The 19,340-nt window shown below is 38.0% G+C and overlaps 1 protein-coding gene across 2 annotated transcripts in view; it reads right to left on the minus strand.

Moving 5' to 3' along the window:
* CAND1 (cullin associated and neddylation dissociated 1) overlaps window positions 1-19,340 on the minus strand; it is a 52,291-nt gene that overhangs the window by 26,673 nt on the left and 6,278 nt on the right. For both annotated transcript variants that reach the window (XM_019918351.2, XM_019918352.3), the window contains one exon: window positions 2,652-2,795. In XM_019918351.2, the coding sequence (XP_019773910.1) occupies window positions 2,652-2,795 (144 nt within the window). The remainder of the gene's footprint in view (window positions 1-2,651; window positions 2,796-19,340) is intronic.

Consider the following 19,340-nt stretch of genomic DNA (forward strand, 5'->3'; position numbering starts at 1 on the left):
TAAAAATACTTTGGCAAACAATTCCACAGTTTCTTAAAAATCTAAATGGACAAAAGCAATTTCATTCTTCCTAAGAAATAAAGACACATGTCCTGAAAAGGACTCACACAAGAATGTTCACTGTCTCTTTATTCACAATAGCCTAATACATCCAACATAAAACCAATTAAAGGTGAACAATGTTGACCTTAAGTAGGGAAGTTGTGAGGTAAGGACACAATTTTCTTTTTCAAATGGTTATCCAGTGTTTTGAAAAAAGGTCCAGCTTTTCTCATGATGCCACCAACTGCATCATGTAACGAGTATTTTCCATTCTGTTTTACACTACTGGTCTATTAATGCCTCACTACCTCACTGCTTTCATTTTAGATAAACGTAATAGTATGTTTTCGTATCTAGTAGGGCTAGCCAACACACCTCCAACTCCAGAAATTTTCAGGGAATTTTTTGTCTATCTTGAGCAAATACCCTGTCCCTCTTCTCCCTTCCACGAAAATATACTTTAGAATCAACTTGTCTAGCTTGTGGGAAAAACTTACTGATTTTTAGAATTAAGTTAGCATTAAAATAACCCGGAGAGAACTGACAACCCTGTTGAGTTATCCTATCCAAGGACCTGAGATGTCTTTCCATTGGTTCCAAGTACATTTTTCTGAGAGTATGTTTTTGTTATTGGTCAAGAGTAAAGTTTTTCTTCTATAAAAGAAAGTTTTTAAAAAGAAAATTGTAACCTTACCTTAAACCATGCAACACCCCCACCCAAGGTCACCACTGTAACATTTCTTGTCACATTTATTGCTAGGCATTTTGTCTTTCTGTTACTATAATAAATGGACATTTGTTTCCATATCTTCTAACTGGTTATTTGCTTATGTGAAGGCTACTTATTTTTGTTCATTAATTTTACATCCAGTTCCTTCATTGAATTCTTACTGTTTACATTATTCTTTTCTTCCTCTGATCTATTAACATGATAGAATAAAAATATTAATAAAGCACATAATATTAAACTGTCCTTATACTCTTGGGATGAATGAACCTCACTTGGTCAAAGTATATTATACTTAATGTATTGTTGGATTTTATTTTGAACATTTAAATGAAACTGGTGTGTAGTTTTCTTTTTTAGTGTTGTATTTAGTCAGAATTTATCATCAGTATTTGGTTTAAAAATAAGACTGGAAAGTTTTCATACTTTATGTTCTGAAATAGTTCAAAAACTATCTATACTGGAATTATCTGCTCTTCGAGGTTTCAAAGAGTTGTGTGAAAGATTTCTGGGCATGAGTTTCTTTTGGGTGATGAGTTCTTTGATAAATTTTCCAATTTCTATCTATTAGGATTTTCCCTCCTCCAAGAATCAGTTCTTGGGTTTTATCACCTAATATATTACTTTTGTTAATATCTTAATTCCTTTCTTATTTTCCTGAATATACATCATTTTCCCCCCAACCTGTTAAATTTTAAGTATAAAAGATCATCAAAAGCTCAAACGATCAGGTTTCTAACAAGATTCATACTCAAGTGAATAAAGACCTGTGTACCTCTCACCTCTCAATCTGGGACAAAGCCTACATTTTATTATCATTTTTAAAGGCTGCTTATTGCTCAGCACATAATTTGAACCAAACAATTTTGTTTATTAATAAGCACATGGCAAAAGAAACAAAAGATGAAAAATAATTATTTAAGTAAAACTAGACTCATTCGCATTATTCTGCAATTTACCATTTTTTGAAGACCCATTTGATTTTAAACTTGCTAATGTTCCAAGTTAAAGAAAGTTGTACTACATGTCTAGAAATTCTATGCTGACCAATGATTTCTCATACTTTTGCCTCTTTTTACAGAGGATATGTAAAAGCTTAGCCTAAAATAAATGTAAAACCTTTATAAGAAAATCCAACAAAGGTAATGAGACAATACTTTATTTAAATTGATACCAGATATTATATGCCATACAAAATGACATAAAATTCTATAATTTAATTTTTATATGAAACCAGAAGTTATACTTACTAATAACTTACTTATAAATTTTTAAGGGTTTCTAATGTTTGGTATGCATAAATTAAATAGATGCACTAATACAATTTACCAAGAACTCAAATTCTGTATCTTTAACTAAGAATAAGAGTCCAGTGGTCAATATCACACCTAACAAGATGCTGTCAATGCACCATACACACAAAGGTAACTGGAATTCTCAATTTTTAGGAGATTCTTTGTAACTACTGTATCATCAGTGTCAATTAAACTATGGTTTTAACTGTTGTTATCCTTTATCAAGTCTTATTTTTTACTTCCTTGTCATTGGTTCTTAAAACCACCCCTCCTCCCCGGAATACAGAGATGGATAGGCCTTTTAACCTAGCTAAAAAACCTGGCCAAACAAGTAAGAGAATTACTCTTTCTGGAGTTTCCTACATGTATTTCATAAAAATTAAAATAACATGTCCAGCCAATACAGAAACTACATATAAGGAAATGTGTCTCATGTACCAAGTACAAATACTAAACCAAATCACCTACAAATTCTAAAGAAAAACTCCAGAAAGACATAGTACAAGACTAAGATAATCTACCAGTTATTACACTGAATTTTTTAAAGGAAAGTGAAGGCGGTAGGAAGCAAGTAAAAAACAACTTACCATTTGACAGCTAAATTCTGTACCTCTCCATTTTTATCTTCCAGTAACTTCAAAATCATTTTCACTACCTTCCTTTCACTATCATCATCCAACTTGATGGAATCTTTCTGCAGTTCTGTCATCAAATCATTTGTAGCCATAAACCTGTCAAAAAATTAAAATTTGTTGGTAATTAAAAATTTTTAAGCACTAATAAAAAAAATCACAGTTTTCAAATCCAATGCTATCATTCATATCTAAGTCCTGATCTAGTCTTCTAAACAAGGTATCATTGGCTAAAATTATTTTCCCCGGGTTAGTGTTGATTTCAAATTTACTGACCGGACCTTCAATGAATGCTCTTTCATTCTAATAAAGTTGACCACTGAACAACGTGGCGGTCAAGGGGGTCACCCTCCCCCCACCTCGCTAAAAATCCATGTATAACTTTACAGTCACCGTCCACATCTGCACTTCTGCATCTGCAGATTCAACTGACCACAGATCGTGTAGTACATGTAGTACATATTTATTGAAAAAATTTCCCATATAAGTGAACCCGTGCAGATCAAACCCATTGTTCAGGGGTCAGCTGTAATTGCATCACTGCTTTTAGGGGAAGAAAAGCTCCTCTTTACTTTTTCGTTGCATGTGATTTGAATTTTATCTAGGAAGTCTTTAACTAACATTAAGAATACCTTCCCGTGTAATACTGTTGTGTTGTTGGATTGGGAGTTACATATTACAAATCACTGGGAAAATTCCAAAATGCAAATTCTCACCTCCACCCCAACTCCCACAACCAGGATCAAATGTATTTTCAAAACGATGAAGAGGTGATTCCAAAAGTTATTCCAACAGACATACAGCCCCCTTTCCTTAAGAACCACTACCAAAGGACAAAGTTTTAAACTATGCGCAAGCACAATTCTTATCAAGTCTTATTAAACTGCTTATAAAGAAAAGCATATGTTCAAATTGGGATAATACAAGGTAAATTAAGCATGGGCCTTTTAAAAATTAACATCGTTCTTCTAATTGGAAGCCCCTCCCCATTTTATATGATGACAAAATGAAATTAAAACCACACAATATTCTAGAAAGTTAAAAGAACAACTGAATAGAACACTAATGCAGGCACTTCTACACACAAAGCATGAAAAGCACCTTAAGTATTTTACTTAGATAAAATCCATTAAACAACCATACCAGTTAGGACCTCTAAGAACCCCTGAAATGTTAATCATCTGGTTGAAGAGAAAACATAGTGATCATCAATTTAAGTAAAAAAGCATGTAATCCCAATAAAAAAAAAAGTTACTTTATAGTTCTGAAGAAACTATACTGGTACACAGATTCCTTCCTTTATTTACCATTTATTTATTCACTGCCTGTTATGATGCTACAAAGGCTGGACTATGAGCAAAGAACAGATAAGACGTAAGTCTTGACTCCTAGCCTCAGAGAGCTTATACTCTAATAAACAAGTCTACTGATTTTCAAAAATCAATAATTAACAGTTAAACATTTTTGGAAAGTTGAAATGAGCACCGGCAAAATTAGCAATAGATAATATTTTTTAAACTCAGAAAACCTGGATTGAGATAGTATGAGGTTATAAGAAGAACTACTTTTTAATTGTGACCCTGAAACCAGAAAGTTCCTTCTGTTCATGTGTTAAAAGGTTTGCACTATAAATTTTATAAGGAAATTGTTTGACCAGTTTGAAAGCTGTCTATGGAAGATTCAAAAGTCAATTTGTAAAACGTCTCTTAGGCATTTACTGCTTTAGGTATGGGTCTAAGGGCTGAGATGATAAATTTATACTCAGTCCCCTCTTAACTTATTCATCTAACACAGCAGACAGGTAAATGGAATAATCTCACACAAATTTTCTAAAACACTCAAGGGTGTTTGGCAAGGATCACACCAAAGAACCGATAGTTAGTTTGGATCTCAAAGGATTACCAGGGCTTGCATGAGGAAAGCTGGTTCGGGATTTTAAATGTATTTGTGTGCATGGTGGTGGTGGTGGTGAGGAGCATAATACCTCAGAGTGAAGCAATTCAGTGTGTCTGAGGCACAGGGAAATAGAAACCTAACAGGAAGATGGAAATGTAGGCTGAGGTCAAGATGGGAAAGGTTGTATATACTCATTCACTATGTACTGAGAACCTTTTATTTGTCAGTTACTGTGCTAGGTACTATGGATACAAGGGCTGGCAAAAGCAAACACAGTTGTTTCCTGCTATCTTGGAACTTACATAACAGCTGAATAGAGGCATACTGATTTTTTAAAACTACATACATGAGTACTTACATATGTAGTTATGAACTGAGATAAATGCTATGAGGGAAAGGAATATGGCATAAAGAAAAGATAATGGGATAACAAAGTAACATGACCTAGACTGGAATGAAAGTTGTGTATCAGGGAAGACTGAGATCCTAAGCATGAGAAGGAAACTGTGTGTGGGGGGTGGGGAGGTTATGGCCAAGTAGGCAGGGGCCAAAAGATTAAAGACATTTGAAGATCTTACTAGGATTCTAGTCTTTATTCTAAAAGTGATGGGAGGATGGTTCTGAAGAACCTAGGGACAGGACAAGAATAAAGACGCAGCCGCAGAGAATGGACTTGAGGACACAGGGAGGGGGAAGGGTAAGCTGGGACGAAGTGAGAGAGTAGCATTGACATATATACACTACCAAATGCAAAACAGCTAGTGGGAAGCAGCCACATAGCACAGGGAGATCAGCTTGGTGCTTTGTGACCACCTAGAGGGGTGGGATAGGAAGGGCGGGAGGGAGACGCAAGAGGAAGGGGATATGGGGATATATGTATATGTATAGCTGATTTACTTTGTTATAAAGCAGAAACTAACACATCACTGTAAAGCAATTATACTCCAATAAAGATGTTTTAAAATAAATAAATAAATAAAAGTGATGGGAGGAACTTCCCTGGCAGTCCAGTGGTTAACACTCCATGCTTCCAATGCAGAGGGAGCAGGTTCGATCCCTGGTCTGGGATCTAAGATCTCACACGCTGCACAGCGTGGCCAGACAATTTTTTAAAATTAAAAAATAATAATGATAAAATAAAAGTGATGGAAAGCTACTCATCTGAGGTAGAGATGGGGAGTAAATGGAATGATCAGATTTACATTTCAGAAGTATTACTCCATCTACACTGTGGAAAACAGTTTGAGAGAACCAAACTTCATTTAGCAGACTGGATAGAGAACAGTTACGAGAGCTATGCAGCAGTCTAAGTGAGAAATGATGGTAGCCAGAATTAGGGTTATGACAATAAATGGAGACGGAAAAAATGTACACACAGTCAGTTCTCATTATTAGCAGAGTAAAATTTGTTGTAACCCCCAAATCAATTCTCCAGCGCTTTCAAGACATTTGCAGACATGCGAAGAACCAGGAAATATTTGAATCACCCAAAGCACACATTCTGCACACACTCCCAGCTGACACTGCACCAGGTGACACTCTGCCTATTTCAGCTCTCATACTGTAAACAAGCATCCTCTTCTCAGTCTATCTGGAGCCATGTGTTTTTTTTCGTTTTTTTTTTTTTTTTGCATGTTTGTGCTTTCTGTTGGTAATTTTGCTGTTTAAAATGACCCCCAAGCATGGTGTTGAAGTGCTATCTAGTGTTCCTAAATACAAGAAGGCCATGATGTGTCTTCCAGAAAAAGTACATGTTAGATAAGTAACTACCGTGAATAATATAATGAGAACAAACCCTATTTGAGATTTACAAGGTTAAAGTTTGTAGGTCTTTGAAATGGATTAGATATGGGGATGGTAAAGGATGAGTTAGGAAAAGGACAAAGAAGTAGAAGGGAAACCACAGGACTTGGGTGTTATAGTCAGTATACATTCTGTCCAGTCTTAGTGTTATTGAATAACCGCTGTCACACATTAGACGGTTCAACCATTCATCTTACAACACAGGAAGAGAGATTTAACAAGCCTGGTTCAACTACAGACTATACTGAATGGCCACTCCTCTGATCCTAATCAGCAAAATCCCAACCAAATTGAAGACATCAACAACGTGACTTACTGCCCTTCAGACCAACTTTGTCTGCCCTTGGCCAAAAGTAAGGACTGCCGGGGGCGGGGGTGACCCAGCAGCCCCTACAGTCCAGGAACTGTTCTAAGGCTCATACCTAAACTTCAATGATAACATCCAAATGAATAACCCAAACAGATCTGATGCTTTCAGGGAAAGCATATGTTTTTCCTGGGCATAAACACACAGAACATCCATTTCAGGTAAGTTCACTTAGCAACATAAAATACCAAACATCCTCCTAACTAAATGAGTGACTGCTACTTCTTTACCAATTATAGCTTTCCCTCTGCTTTACTATGCCCTCCTTATAACATTTATTAAGATGTCAAATGACAGAATTACCCCTTTCTGACATTCACAAAAAGATAGACAAGATGAAAAGGCAGAGGGCTATGTACCAGATGAAGGAACAAGATAAAAACCCCAGAAAAACAACTAAATGAAGTGGAGATAGAAAGAAAGAGAATTCAGAATGATAGTGAAGATGATCCAGGACTTTGGAAAAACAATGGAGGCAAAGATCGAGAAGATGCAAGAAATATTTAACAAAGACCTAGAAGAATTAAACAAACAAACAGAGATGAACAACACAATAACTGAAGTGAAAACTACACTAGAAGGAATCAATAGCAGAATAACTGAGGCAGAAGAACGGATAAGTGACCTGGAAGACAGAATGGTGGAATTCACTGCTGCAGAACAGAATAAAGAAAAAAGAATGAAAAGAAATGAAGACAGCCTAAGAGACCTCTGGGACAACATTAAATGCAACAACATTCACATTATAGGGGTCCCAGAAGGAGAAAAGAGAGAGAAAGGACCTGAGAAAATATTTAAAGAGATTACAGTCGAAAACTTCCCTAACATGGGAAAGGAAATAGCCACCCAAGTCCAGGAAGCACACTGAGTCCCATACAGGAGAAACACGCAGAGACACATAGTAATCAAACTGGCAAAAATTAAAGACAAAGAAAAATTACTTAAAGCAGCAAGGGGAAAACGACAAACAACATACAAGGGAACTCCCATAAGGTTAACAGCTGATTTCTCAGCAGAAACTCTACAAGCCAGAGGGAGTGGCATGATATACTTAAAGTGATGAAAGGGAAGAACCTACAACCAAGATTACTCAACGAAGCAAGGATTTCATTCAGATTTGATGAAGAAATCAAAAGCTTTACAGACACGCAAAAGCTAAGAGAATTCAGCACCACCAAACCAGCCCTACAACAAATACTAAAGGAACGTCTCTAAGTGGGAAATACAAGAGAAGAAAAGGACCTACAAAAACAAACCCAAAACAATTAGGAAAATGGTCATAGGAACATACATATTGATAATTACCTTAAGTGTGAATGGATTAAATGCTCCAACCAAAATACACAGGCTTGCTGAATGGATACAAAAACAAGACCCATATATATGCTGTCTAAAAGAGACCCACTTCAGACCTAGGGACACACACAGACTGAAAGTGAGGGGATGGAAAAAGACATTCCATGCAAATGGAAATCAAAAGAAAGCTGGAGTAGCTATACTCACATCAGAAAAAATAGACTTTAAAATAAAGGATGTTACAAGAGACAAAGAAGGACACTACATAATGATCAAGGGATCAATCCAAGAAGAAGACATAACAATTATAAATATATATGCACCCAACACAGGAGTACCTCAATACATAAGGCAACTGCTAACAGCTATAAAAGAGGAAATTGACAGTAACACAATAATAGTGGGAGACTTTAACACCTCACTTACACCAATGGACAGATCATCCAAAATGAAAATAAATAAGCAAATACAAGCTTTAAATAACACGTTGAACAAGATGGATTTAATTGATATTTATAGGTCATTCCCTCCAAAAACAGCAGATTACACTTTCTTCTCAAGTGCACACGGAACATTCTCCAGGATAGATCACATCTTGGGTCACAAAACAAGCCTCAGTAAATTTAAGAATATTGAAATCATATCAAGCATCTTTTCTGACCACAACACTATGAGATTAGAAATGAACTACAGGGAAAAAAACATTAAAAACACAAACACATGGAGGCTAAACAATACATTACTAAATAACCAAGAGATCACTGAAGAAATCAAAGAGGAAGTCAAAAAATACCTAGAGACAAATGACGATGAAAACACGACAATCCAACTGGGATGCAGCAAAAGGAGTTCTAAGAGGGAAGTTTATAGCTATACAAGCCTACCTCAAGAAACAAGAAATATCTCAAATAAAAAATCTAACCTTACACCTAAAGGAACTAGGGAAAGAAGAACAAACAAACCCAAAAGTTAGCAGAAGGAAAGAAATCATAAAGATCAGAGCAGAAATAAATGAAATACAAAGAAAACAATAGCAAAGATCAAAAAAACTAAAAGCTGGTTCTTTGAGAATATAAACAAAATTGATAAACCATTAGCTAGACTCATCAAGAAAATAAGGGAGAAGACTCAAATCAATAAAATTAGAAATGAAAAAGGAGAAGTTACAACAGACACCGCAGAAATACAAAGCATCCTAAGAGACTACTACAAGCAGCTCCATGCCAATAAAATGGACAACCTGGAAGAAATGGACAAATTCTTAGAAAGGTATAACATTCCAAGACTGAACCAGGAAGAAATAGAGAATATGAACAGACCAATCACAGGTAATGAAATTGAAACTGTGATTAAAAGTCTTCCAACAAACAAAAGTCCAGGACCAGATGGCTTCACAGGGGAATTCTATCAAACATTTAGAGAAGAGCTAACACCTATCCTTCTCAAACTCCTCCAAAAAATTGCCGAGGAAGGAATACTCCCAAACTCATTCTATGAGGCCACCATCACCCTAACACCAAAACCAGACAAAGATACCACAAAAAAAGAAAATTACAGACCAATATCACTGATGAATATAGATGCAAAAATCCTCAACAAGGGCTTCTCTAGTGGCGCAGTGGTTGAGAGTCCGCTTGCCGATACAAGGGACACGGGTTGTGCCCCGGTCTGGGAAGATCCCACATGCCGCAGAGTGGCTGAGCCCGTGAGCCATGGCCGCTGAGCCTGCGCATCCGGAGGCTGTGCTCCGCAACAGGAGAGGCCACGACAGTGAGAGGCCCGCGCATTGCAAAAAACAAAACGAAACAAAAAAGCCAAAATCCTCAACAAAACACTAGCAAACAGAATCCAACAACACATTAAAAGGATCATATACCATGATCAAGTGGGATTTATACCAGGGATGCAAGGATTCTTCAATATACACAAATCAATCAATGTGATACACCATATTAACATTTTGAAGAATAAAAACCATATGATCATCTCAAAAGATGCAGAAAAAGCTTTTAACAAAATTCAACACCCATTTATGATAAAAACTCTCCAGAAAGTGGGCATAGAGGGAACGTACCTCAACATAGCAAAAGCCATATACAACAAACCCACAGGAAACATTCTCAATGGAGAAAAACTGAAAGCATTTCCTCTAAGATCAGGAACAAGACAAGGATGTCCACTCTCACCACTATTATTCAACATAGTCTTGGAAGTCCTAGCCACGGCAATCAAAGAAGAAAAAGAAATAAAAGGAATACAAATTGGAAAAGAAAAAGTAAAACTGTCACTGTTTGCAGATGACATGATACTATAGAGAATCCTAAAACTGCCACCAGAAAACTACTACAGCTAATCAATGAATTTGGTAAAGTTGCAGGATACAAAATTAATGCACAGAAATCTCTGGCATTCCTATACACTAAGGATGAAAAATCTGAAAGAGAAATTAAGCAAACACTCCCATTTACCATTGCAACAAAAAGAATAAAATACCTAGGAATAAACGTACCTAGGAGACAAAAGACCTGTATGCAGAAAACTATAAGACAGCGATGAAAGAAATTAAAGATGATACAAATAGATGGAGAGATATACCATGTTCTTGGATTGGAAGAATCAACATTGTGAAAATGACTCTACTACCCAAAGCAATCTACAGATTCAATGCAATCCCTATCAAACTACCACTGGCATTTTTCACAGAACTAGAACAAAAAATTTCACAATTTGTATGGAAACACAAAAGACCCCAAATAGCCAAAGCAGTCTTGAGGGAATAAAACGGACCTGGAGGAATCAGACTCCCTGACTTCAGACTATATTACAAAGCTACAGTAATCAAGACAATATGATACTGGCACAAAAAGAGAAACATAGATCAGTGGAACAAGATAGAAAGCCCAGATATAAACCCACACACCTATGGTCAACTAATGTATGACAAAGGAGGCAAGGATATACAATGGAGAAAAGACAGTCTCTTCAATAAGTAGTGCTGGGAAAACTGGACAGCTACATGTAAATGAATGAAATTAGAACACTCCCTAACACCATACACAAAATAAACTCAAAATGGATTCCAGACCTCAATGTAAGACCAAACACTATAAAACCCTTAGAGGAAAACATAGGAAGAACACTCTGACATAAATCACAGCAAGATCTTTTTTGATCCACCTCCTAAAGTAATGGAAATGAAAACAAAAATAAACAAATGGGACCTAAATGAAACTTCAAAGCTTTTGCACAGCAAAGAAAACCATAAACAAGACAAAAAGACAACCCTTAGAATGGGAGAAAATATTTGCAAATGAAGCAACTGACAAAGGATTAATCTCCAAAATTTATAAGCAGCTCATGCAGCTCAATATTAAAGAAACAAACAACCCAATCCAAAAATGGGCAGAAGACCTAAATAGACATTTCTCCAAAGAAGACATACAGATGGCCAAGAAGCACATGGAAAGCTAGCTGCTCAACATCACTAATTATTAGAGAAATGCAAATCAAAACTACAATGAGGTATCACCTCACACCAGTAAGAATGGCCATCATTTCAAAATCTATAAACAATAAATGCTGGAGAGGGTGTGGAGAAAAGGGAACCCTCTTGCACTGTTGGTGGGAATGTAAATTGATACAGCCACTATGGAGAACAGTATGGAGGTTCTTTAAAAAACTAAAAATAGAATTACCATATGATCCAGCAATCTCACTAGTGGGCATATACCCAGAGAAAACCATAATTCAAAAAGACACTCGCACCCCAATGTTCACTGCAGCGCTATTTACAATAGCCAGGTCATGGAAGCAACCTAAATGCCCATCGACAGATGAATGGATAAAAAAGATGTGGTACATATATACAATGGAATATTACTCAGCCATAAAAAGGAACGAAATTGAGTCATTTGTTGTGAAATGGATGGACCTAGAGACTGTCATACAGAGTGAAGTAAGTCAGAAAGAGAAAAACAAATATCATATATTAACGCATGTACCTGGAACCTAGAAAAATGGTACAGATGAACCGGTTTGCAGGGCAGAAGTTGAGACACAGATGTAGAGCACAAACATATGGACACCAAGGGGGGGAAAGCCCGGCGGGGTGGGGATGGTGGTGTACTAAACTGGGCGATTGGGATTGACATGTATACACTGATGTGTATAAAACTGATGACTAATAAGAATCTGCTGTATAAAAAGTAATAATAAAAAAAAATAAAAAGAATTGCCCCTTTCTGACAACATCCTATCTAAAGCAAACCTCTGCTTCCTTCCAAAAATTACCCAAATAGGTCCTAACACCCTCTTACTGAGATATCCCATAGTATGTGTTCTCCCTCACTACATGGTAAGAAACCAAACCTGTGAGGGACATCTATACATATAAGAGAATATCAAGAAGAAAATGTGGTAAACAGTGCTTACATTACATATCAAATAGAAGAGCAAAGAAAACACCCACTAAATTAGTTACCTGGAGATTGTGAGGGATTTGAGGGAGAGTAATTTCAGTAAGCCTAGGAGGGCAACCTCTAAGTTTAGAGTTTATCTCGTAGTCTATGGGAATTAGTGCAAAAGGCAACGATCAGCTGTGATATTTACAAAGAAAATTCTAATGGAAGAATTACCAAAAGATTGGATTAAAAAGAGGCCTGAGAGAGACTAATTTGAGAAATACTCACCAGGGAACTAAGGTAAAGCGGAAAGGGTGACATCAAGCTTTCCAACTGGGACATTTGGTGGATGGTAATATAACACAACAAAATAAGAATAAAAAAGGTTTAAGGTGGGAGAGGAGGAAGTTAAGATGTTAACTTTCAGACTTTTATGGGAGTCCCAGGTGGATTAACCTACAGGCAGTGCCATCTCATTGATTTATTCAAGTATTTGGGGGGTACCATCATTAGAAACTGTGCCAGGCTCTGCAAAAACTTATGAGCAAGACAGTCAGACTGCAACACACACACTTGGCGACTGAAAGTTCACTGAGGACAGAACTTATTCATCTTTAGTAAATCCAATTAGAGAAGCAAAAATAATGGTAAAATGAGCGAAGATGGCGGAAGAGTAAGTCGGGGAGATCACCTTCCTCCCCACAGATACACCAGAAATACATCTACACATGGAACAACTCCTACAGAACACCTACTGAACACTGGCAGAAGACCTCAGACTTCCCAAAAGGCAAGAAACCCCCACATACCTGGGTAGGGCAAAAGAAAAAAGAATAAACAGAGACAAAAGGATAGGGACAGGACCTGCACCAGTGGGAGGGAGCTGTGAAGGAGGAAAGGTTTCCACACACTAGGAAGCCCCTTCACGGGCAGGGACTGCGGGTGGCACAGTGGGAAAGCTTCGGAGCCGCGGAGGAGAGCACAGCAACAGGGGTGCGGGGGACAAAGCGGAGAGATTCCCGCACAGAGGATCGGTGCCGACCGGCACTCACCAGCCCGAGAGGCTTGTCTGCTCCCCCGCCGGGGCGGGCGGGGCTGCGAGCTAAGACTCGGGCTTCGGTCGGAGCGCAGGAGACGGCTGGGGTTGGCGGCGTGAACACATCCTGCAGGGGGTTAGTGCGCCACGGCTGGCCGGGAGGGAGTCCGGGGAAAAGTCTGTACCTGCCAAAGAGGCAAGAGACTTTTTCTTACCTCTTTGTTTCCTGGTGCACGAGGAGAGGGGATTAAGAGCGCTGCTTAAAGGAGCTCCAGAGACGGCGCGAGCCGCGGCTAAAAGCATGGACCCCAGAGACGGGCATGAGACGCTAAGGCTGCTGCTGCCGCCACCAAAAAGCCTGTGTGCGAGCACAGGTCACTATCCACACCCCCTTCCAGGGAGCCTGTGCAGCCCGCCTGTGCAGGGTCCCGGGATTCAGGGACACTCCCCCGGGAGAACGCACGGCATGCCTCAGGCTGGTGCAACGTCACGCTGGCCTCTGCTGCCGCAGGCTCCCCCCACACTCCATGCCCCCCGCCCCCCCCCCGCCTGAGTAGCCAGAGCCCTGGAATCAGCTGCTCCTTTAACCCCATCCTCTCTGAGCGGAAAAACAGAGGCCCTCCGGCGACCTACACACAGAGGCGGGGCCAAATCCAAAGCTGAGCCCCTGGGAGCTGTGAGAACAAAGAAGAGAAAGGGAAATCTCTCCTAGCAGCCTCAGAAGCAGCGGATTAAACCTCCACAATCAATTTGATGTACCCTGCATCTGTGGAATACATGAATAGACAACGAATCATACCAAATTAAGGAGGTGGACTTTGAGAGGAAGATTTATGATTTTTTTCCCCTTTTCTTTTTTTTGTGAGTGTGTATGTGTATGCTTCTATGTGAGATTTTGTCTGTATAGCTTTGATTCCACCATTTGTCCTAGGGTTCTATCCGTCCGTATTTTGTTTTTTGAAAAATTTTTTTCTTAATAATTACTTTTTATTTTAATAACTATTTTATTTTACTTTATCTTCGTTCTTTCTTTCCTTCCTTCCCTCCTTTAGACAACGAATCATCACCAATTGAGGAGGTGGACTTTGAGAGCAAGATTTATTATTTTTTTCCCCTTTCCCTCTTTTTGTGAGTGTGTATGTGTATGCTTCTATGTGAGATTTTGTCTGTATAGCTTTGCTTCCACCATTTGTCCTAGGGCTCTATCCGTCCTTTTTTGTTTTGTTTTTTCATTTTAATAACTTCATATTTTATCTTACTTTATTTTATATTACTTTATCTTCCTTCTTTCTTTTTTTCCTTCCTTCCCTCCTCCCTCCCTCCCTCCCTCCTTCCTTTCTTTCTTTCTTTCTTCTAATTCTTTCTTTCTACTTTTTCTCCCTTTTATTCTGAGCCGTGTGGATGAAAGGCTCTTGGTGCTGCAGTCAGGAGTCAATGCTGTGCCTCTGAGGTGGGAGAGCCAACTTCAGGACACTGGTCCACAAGAGACCTCCCAGCTCCACATAATATCAAACGGCAAAAATCGCCCAGAGATCTCCATCTCAAAACCAGCACGCAGCTTCACTCAACGACCAGCAAGCTACAGTGCTGGACATCCTATGCCAAACAACTAGCAAGACAGGAACACAACCCCACCCATTAGCAGAGAGGCTGGCTAAAATCACAATAAGTGCACAGACACCCCAAAACACACCACCAGAGGTGGACCTGCCCACCAGAAGGACAAGATCCAGCTTCATCCACCAGAACACAGGCACTAACTCCTGCACCAGGAAGCCTACACAACCCACTGAACCAACCTTAGCCACTGGGGACAGACACCAAAAACAACGGGAACTACGAACCTGCAGCCTGCAAAAAGGAGACCCCAAACACAGTAAGATAAGCAAAATGAGAACACAGAAAAACACACAGCAGATGAAGGAGCAAGATAAAAACCCGCCAGACCTAACAAATGAAGAGGAAATAGGCAGTCTACCTGAAAAAGAATTCAGAATAATGATAGTAAAGATGATCCAAAATCTTGGAAATAGAATAGACAAAATGCAAAAAACATTTAATAAGGACCTAGAAGAACTAAAGATGAAACAAACAACGATGAACAACACAATAAATGAAATGAAAAATACTCTAGATGGGATCAATAGCAGAATAACTGAAGCAGAAGAATGGATAAGTGACCTGGAAGATAAAATAGTGGAAATAACTACTGCAGAGCAGAATAAAGAAAAAAGAATGAAAAGAACTGAGGACAGTCTCAGAGACCTCTGGGACAACATTAAACGCACCATCATTCGAATTATAGGGGTTCCAGAAGAAGAAGAGAAAAAGAAAGGGACTGAGAAAATATTTGAAGAGATTATAGTTGAAAACTTCCCTAATATGGGAAAGGAAATAGTTAATCAAGTCCAGGAAGCACAGAAAGTCCCATACAGGATAAATCCAAGGAGAAATAAGCCAAGACACATATTAATCAAACTGTCAAAAATTAAATACAAAGAAAACATATTAAAAGCAGCAAGGGAAAAATACACACAAAGGAATCCCCATAAGGTTAACAGCTGATCTTTCAGCAGAAACTCTGCAAGCCAGAAGGGACTGGCAGGACATATTTAAAGTGATGAAGGAGAAAAACCTGCAACTAAAATTATTCTACGCAGCAAGGATCTCATTCAGATTTGATGGAGAAATTAAAACCTTTACAGACAAGCAAAAGCTGAGAGAGTTCAGCACCACCAAACCAGCTCTACAACAACTGCTAAAGGAACTTCTCTAGACAAGAAACACAAGAGAAGGAAAAGACCTACAATAACGAGCCCAAAACAATTAAGAAAATGGGAATAGGAACATACATATCAATAATTACCTTAAATGTAAATGGACTAAATGCTCCCACCAAAAGACACAGATTGGCTGAATGGATACAAAAACAAGACCCATATATTTGCTGTCTACAAGAGACCCACTTCAGACCTAGAGACACATACAGACTGAAAGTAAGGGGATGGAAAAAGATATTTCATGCAAATGGAAACCAAAAGAAAGCTGGAGTAGCAATTCTCATATCAGACAAAATAGAATTTAAAATAAAGACTATTAGAAGAGACAAAGAAGGACACTACATAATGATCAAGGGATCGATCCAGGAAGAAGATATAACAATTGTAAATATTTATGCACCCAACATAGGAGCACCTCAATACATAAGGCAAATACTAACAGCCATAAAAGGGGAAATGGACAGTAACACATTCATAGTAGGGGACTTTAACACCCCACTTTCACCAATAGACAGATCATCCAAAATGAAAATAAATAAGGAAACACAAGCTTTAAATAATACATTGAACAAGATGAACTTAATTGATATTTATAGGACATTCCATCCAAAAACAACAGAATACACATTTTTCTCTAGTGCTCATGGAACATTCTCCAGGAGAGATAATATCTTGGGTCACAAATCAAGCCTTGGTATATTTAAGAAAACTGAAATTGTATCAAGTATCTTTTCCGACCACAACGCCATGAGACTAGATATCAATTACAAGAAAAGATCTGTAAAAAATACAAACACACGGAGGCTAAACAATACACTACTTAATAACAAAGTGATCACTGAAGAAATCAAAGAGCAAATAAAAAAATACCTAGAAACAAATGACAATGGAGACACAACGACCCAAAATCTATGGGATGCAGCAAAAGCAGTTCTAAGAGGGAAGTTTATAGCAATACAATCCTACCTTAAGAAACAGGAAACATCTCGAATAAACAACCTAACCTTGCACCTAAAGCAATTGGAGAAAGAAGAACAAAAAAACCCCAAAGTTAGCAGAAGGAAAGAAATCATAAAAGTCAGATCAGAAATAAATGAAAAAGAAATGAAGAAAACGATAGCAAAGATCAATAAAACTAAAAGCTGGTTCTTTGAGAAGATAAACAAAATTGATAAACCATTAGCCAGACTCATCAAGAAAATAAGGGAGAAGACTCAAATCAACAGAATTAGAAATGAAAAAGGAGAAGTAACAACAGAAATACAAAAGATCATGAGAGATTACTACAAGCAGCTCTATGCCAATAAAATGGACAACCTGGAAGAAATGGACAAATTCTTAGATATGCACAACCTGCCAAGACTGAACCAGGAAGAAATAGAAAATATGAACAGACCAATCACAAGCACTGAAATTGAAACTGTGATTAAAAATGTTCCAACAAACAAAAGCCCAGGACCAGACGGCTTCACAGGGGAATTCTTTCAAACATTTAGAGAAGAGCTAACACCTATCCTTCTCAAACTCCTCCAAAATATAGCAGAGGGAGGAACACTCCCAAACTCATTCTACATGGCCACCATCACCCTGATACCAAAACCAGACAAGGATGTCACAAACAAAGAAAACTACAGGCCAATATCACCGATGAACACAGATGCAAAAATCCTCAACAAAATACTAGCAAACAGAATCCAACATCACATTAAACGGATCATACACCATGATCAAATGGGGTTTATTCCAGGAATGCAAGGATTCTTCAATATACGCAAATCAATCAACGTGATACACCATATTAACAAACTGAAGGAGAAAAACCATATGATCATCTCAACAGATGCAGAGAAAGCTTTCGACAAAATTCAACACCGATTTATGATTAAAAACCCTACAGAAAGTAGGCATAGAGGGAACTTTCCTCAACATAATAAAGGCCATATATGACAAACCCACAGCCAACATCATCCTCAATGGTGAAAAACTGAAACCATTTCCACTAAGATCAGGAACAAGACAAGATTGCCCACTCTCACCACTCTTATTCAACATAGTCTTGGAAGTTTTAGCCACAGCAATCAAAGAAGAAAAGGAAATAAAAGGAATCCAAATCAGAAAAGAAGTAAAGGTGTCACTGTTTGCAGATGACATGACACTATACATAGAGAATCCTAAAGATGCTACCAGAAAACTACTAGAACTAATCAATGAATTTGGCAAAGTAGCAGGATACAAAATTAATACACAGAAATCTCTGGCATTCCTATACACTAAGGATGAAAACTCTGAAAGTGAAATCAAGAAAACACTCCCATTTACCACTGCAATAAAAAGAATAAAATATCTAGGAATAAACCTACCTAAGGAGACAAAAGACCTGTATGCAGAAAATTATAAGACACTGATGAAAGAAATTAAAGATGATACAAATAGATGGAGAGATATACCATGTTCTTGGATTGGAAGAATCAACATTGTGAAAATGACTCTACTACCCAAAGCAATCTACAGATTCAATGCAATCCCTATCAAACTACCACTGGCATTTTTCACAGAACTAGAACAAAAAATTTCACAATTTGTATGGAAACACAAAAGACCCCGAATAGCCAAAGCAATCTTGAGAATGAAAAACGGAGCTGGAGGAATCAGGCTCTCTGACTTCAGACTATACTACAAAGCTACAGTAACCAAGACAGTATGGTTCTGGCACAAAAACAGAAATACAGATCAATGGAACAGGATAGAAAGCCCAGAGATAAACCCACGCACATATGGTCACCTTATCTTTGATAAAGGAGGCAGGAATGTACAGTGGAGAAAGGACAGCCTCTTCAATAAGTGGTGCTGGGAAAACTGGACAGGTACACATAAAAGTATGAGATTTGATCACTCCCTAACACCATACACAAAAATAAGCTCAAAATGGAGTAAAGACCTAAATGTAAGGCCAGAAACTATCAAACTCTTATAGGAAAATATAGTCAGGACACTCTATGACATAAATCACAGCAAGATCCTTTTTGACCCATCTCCTAGAGAAATGGAAATAAAAACAAAAATAAA

Source organism: Tursiops truncatus, chromosome 11 (genome assembly GCF_011762595.2).
Source record: "Tursiops truncatus isolate mTurTru1 chromosome 11, mTurTru1.mat.Y, whole genome shotgun sequence".
NCBI classification, from domain to species: Eukaryota; Metazoa; Chordata; class Mammalia; order Artiodactyla; family Delphinidae; genus Tursiops; species Tursiops truncatus.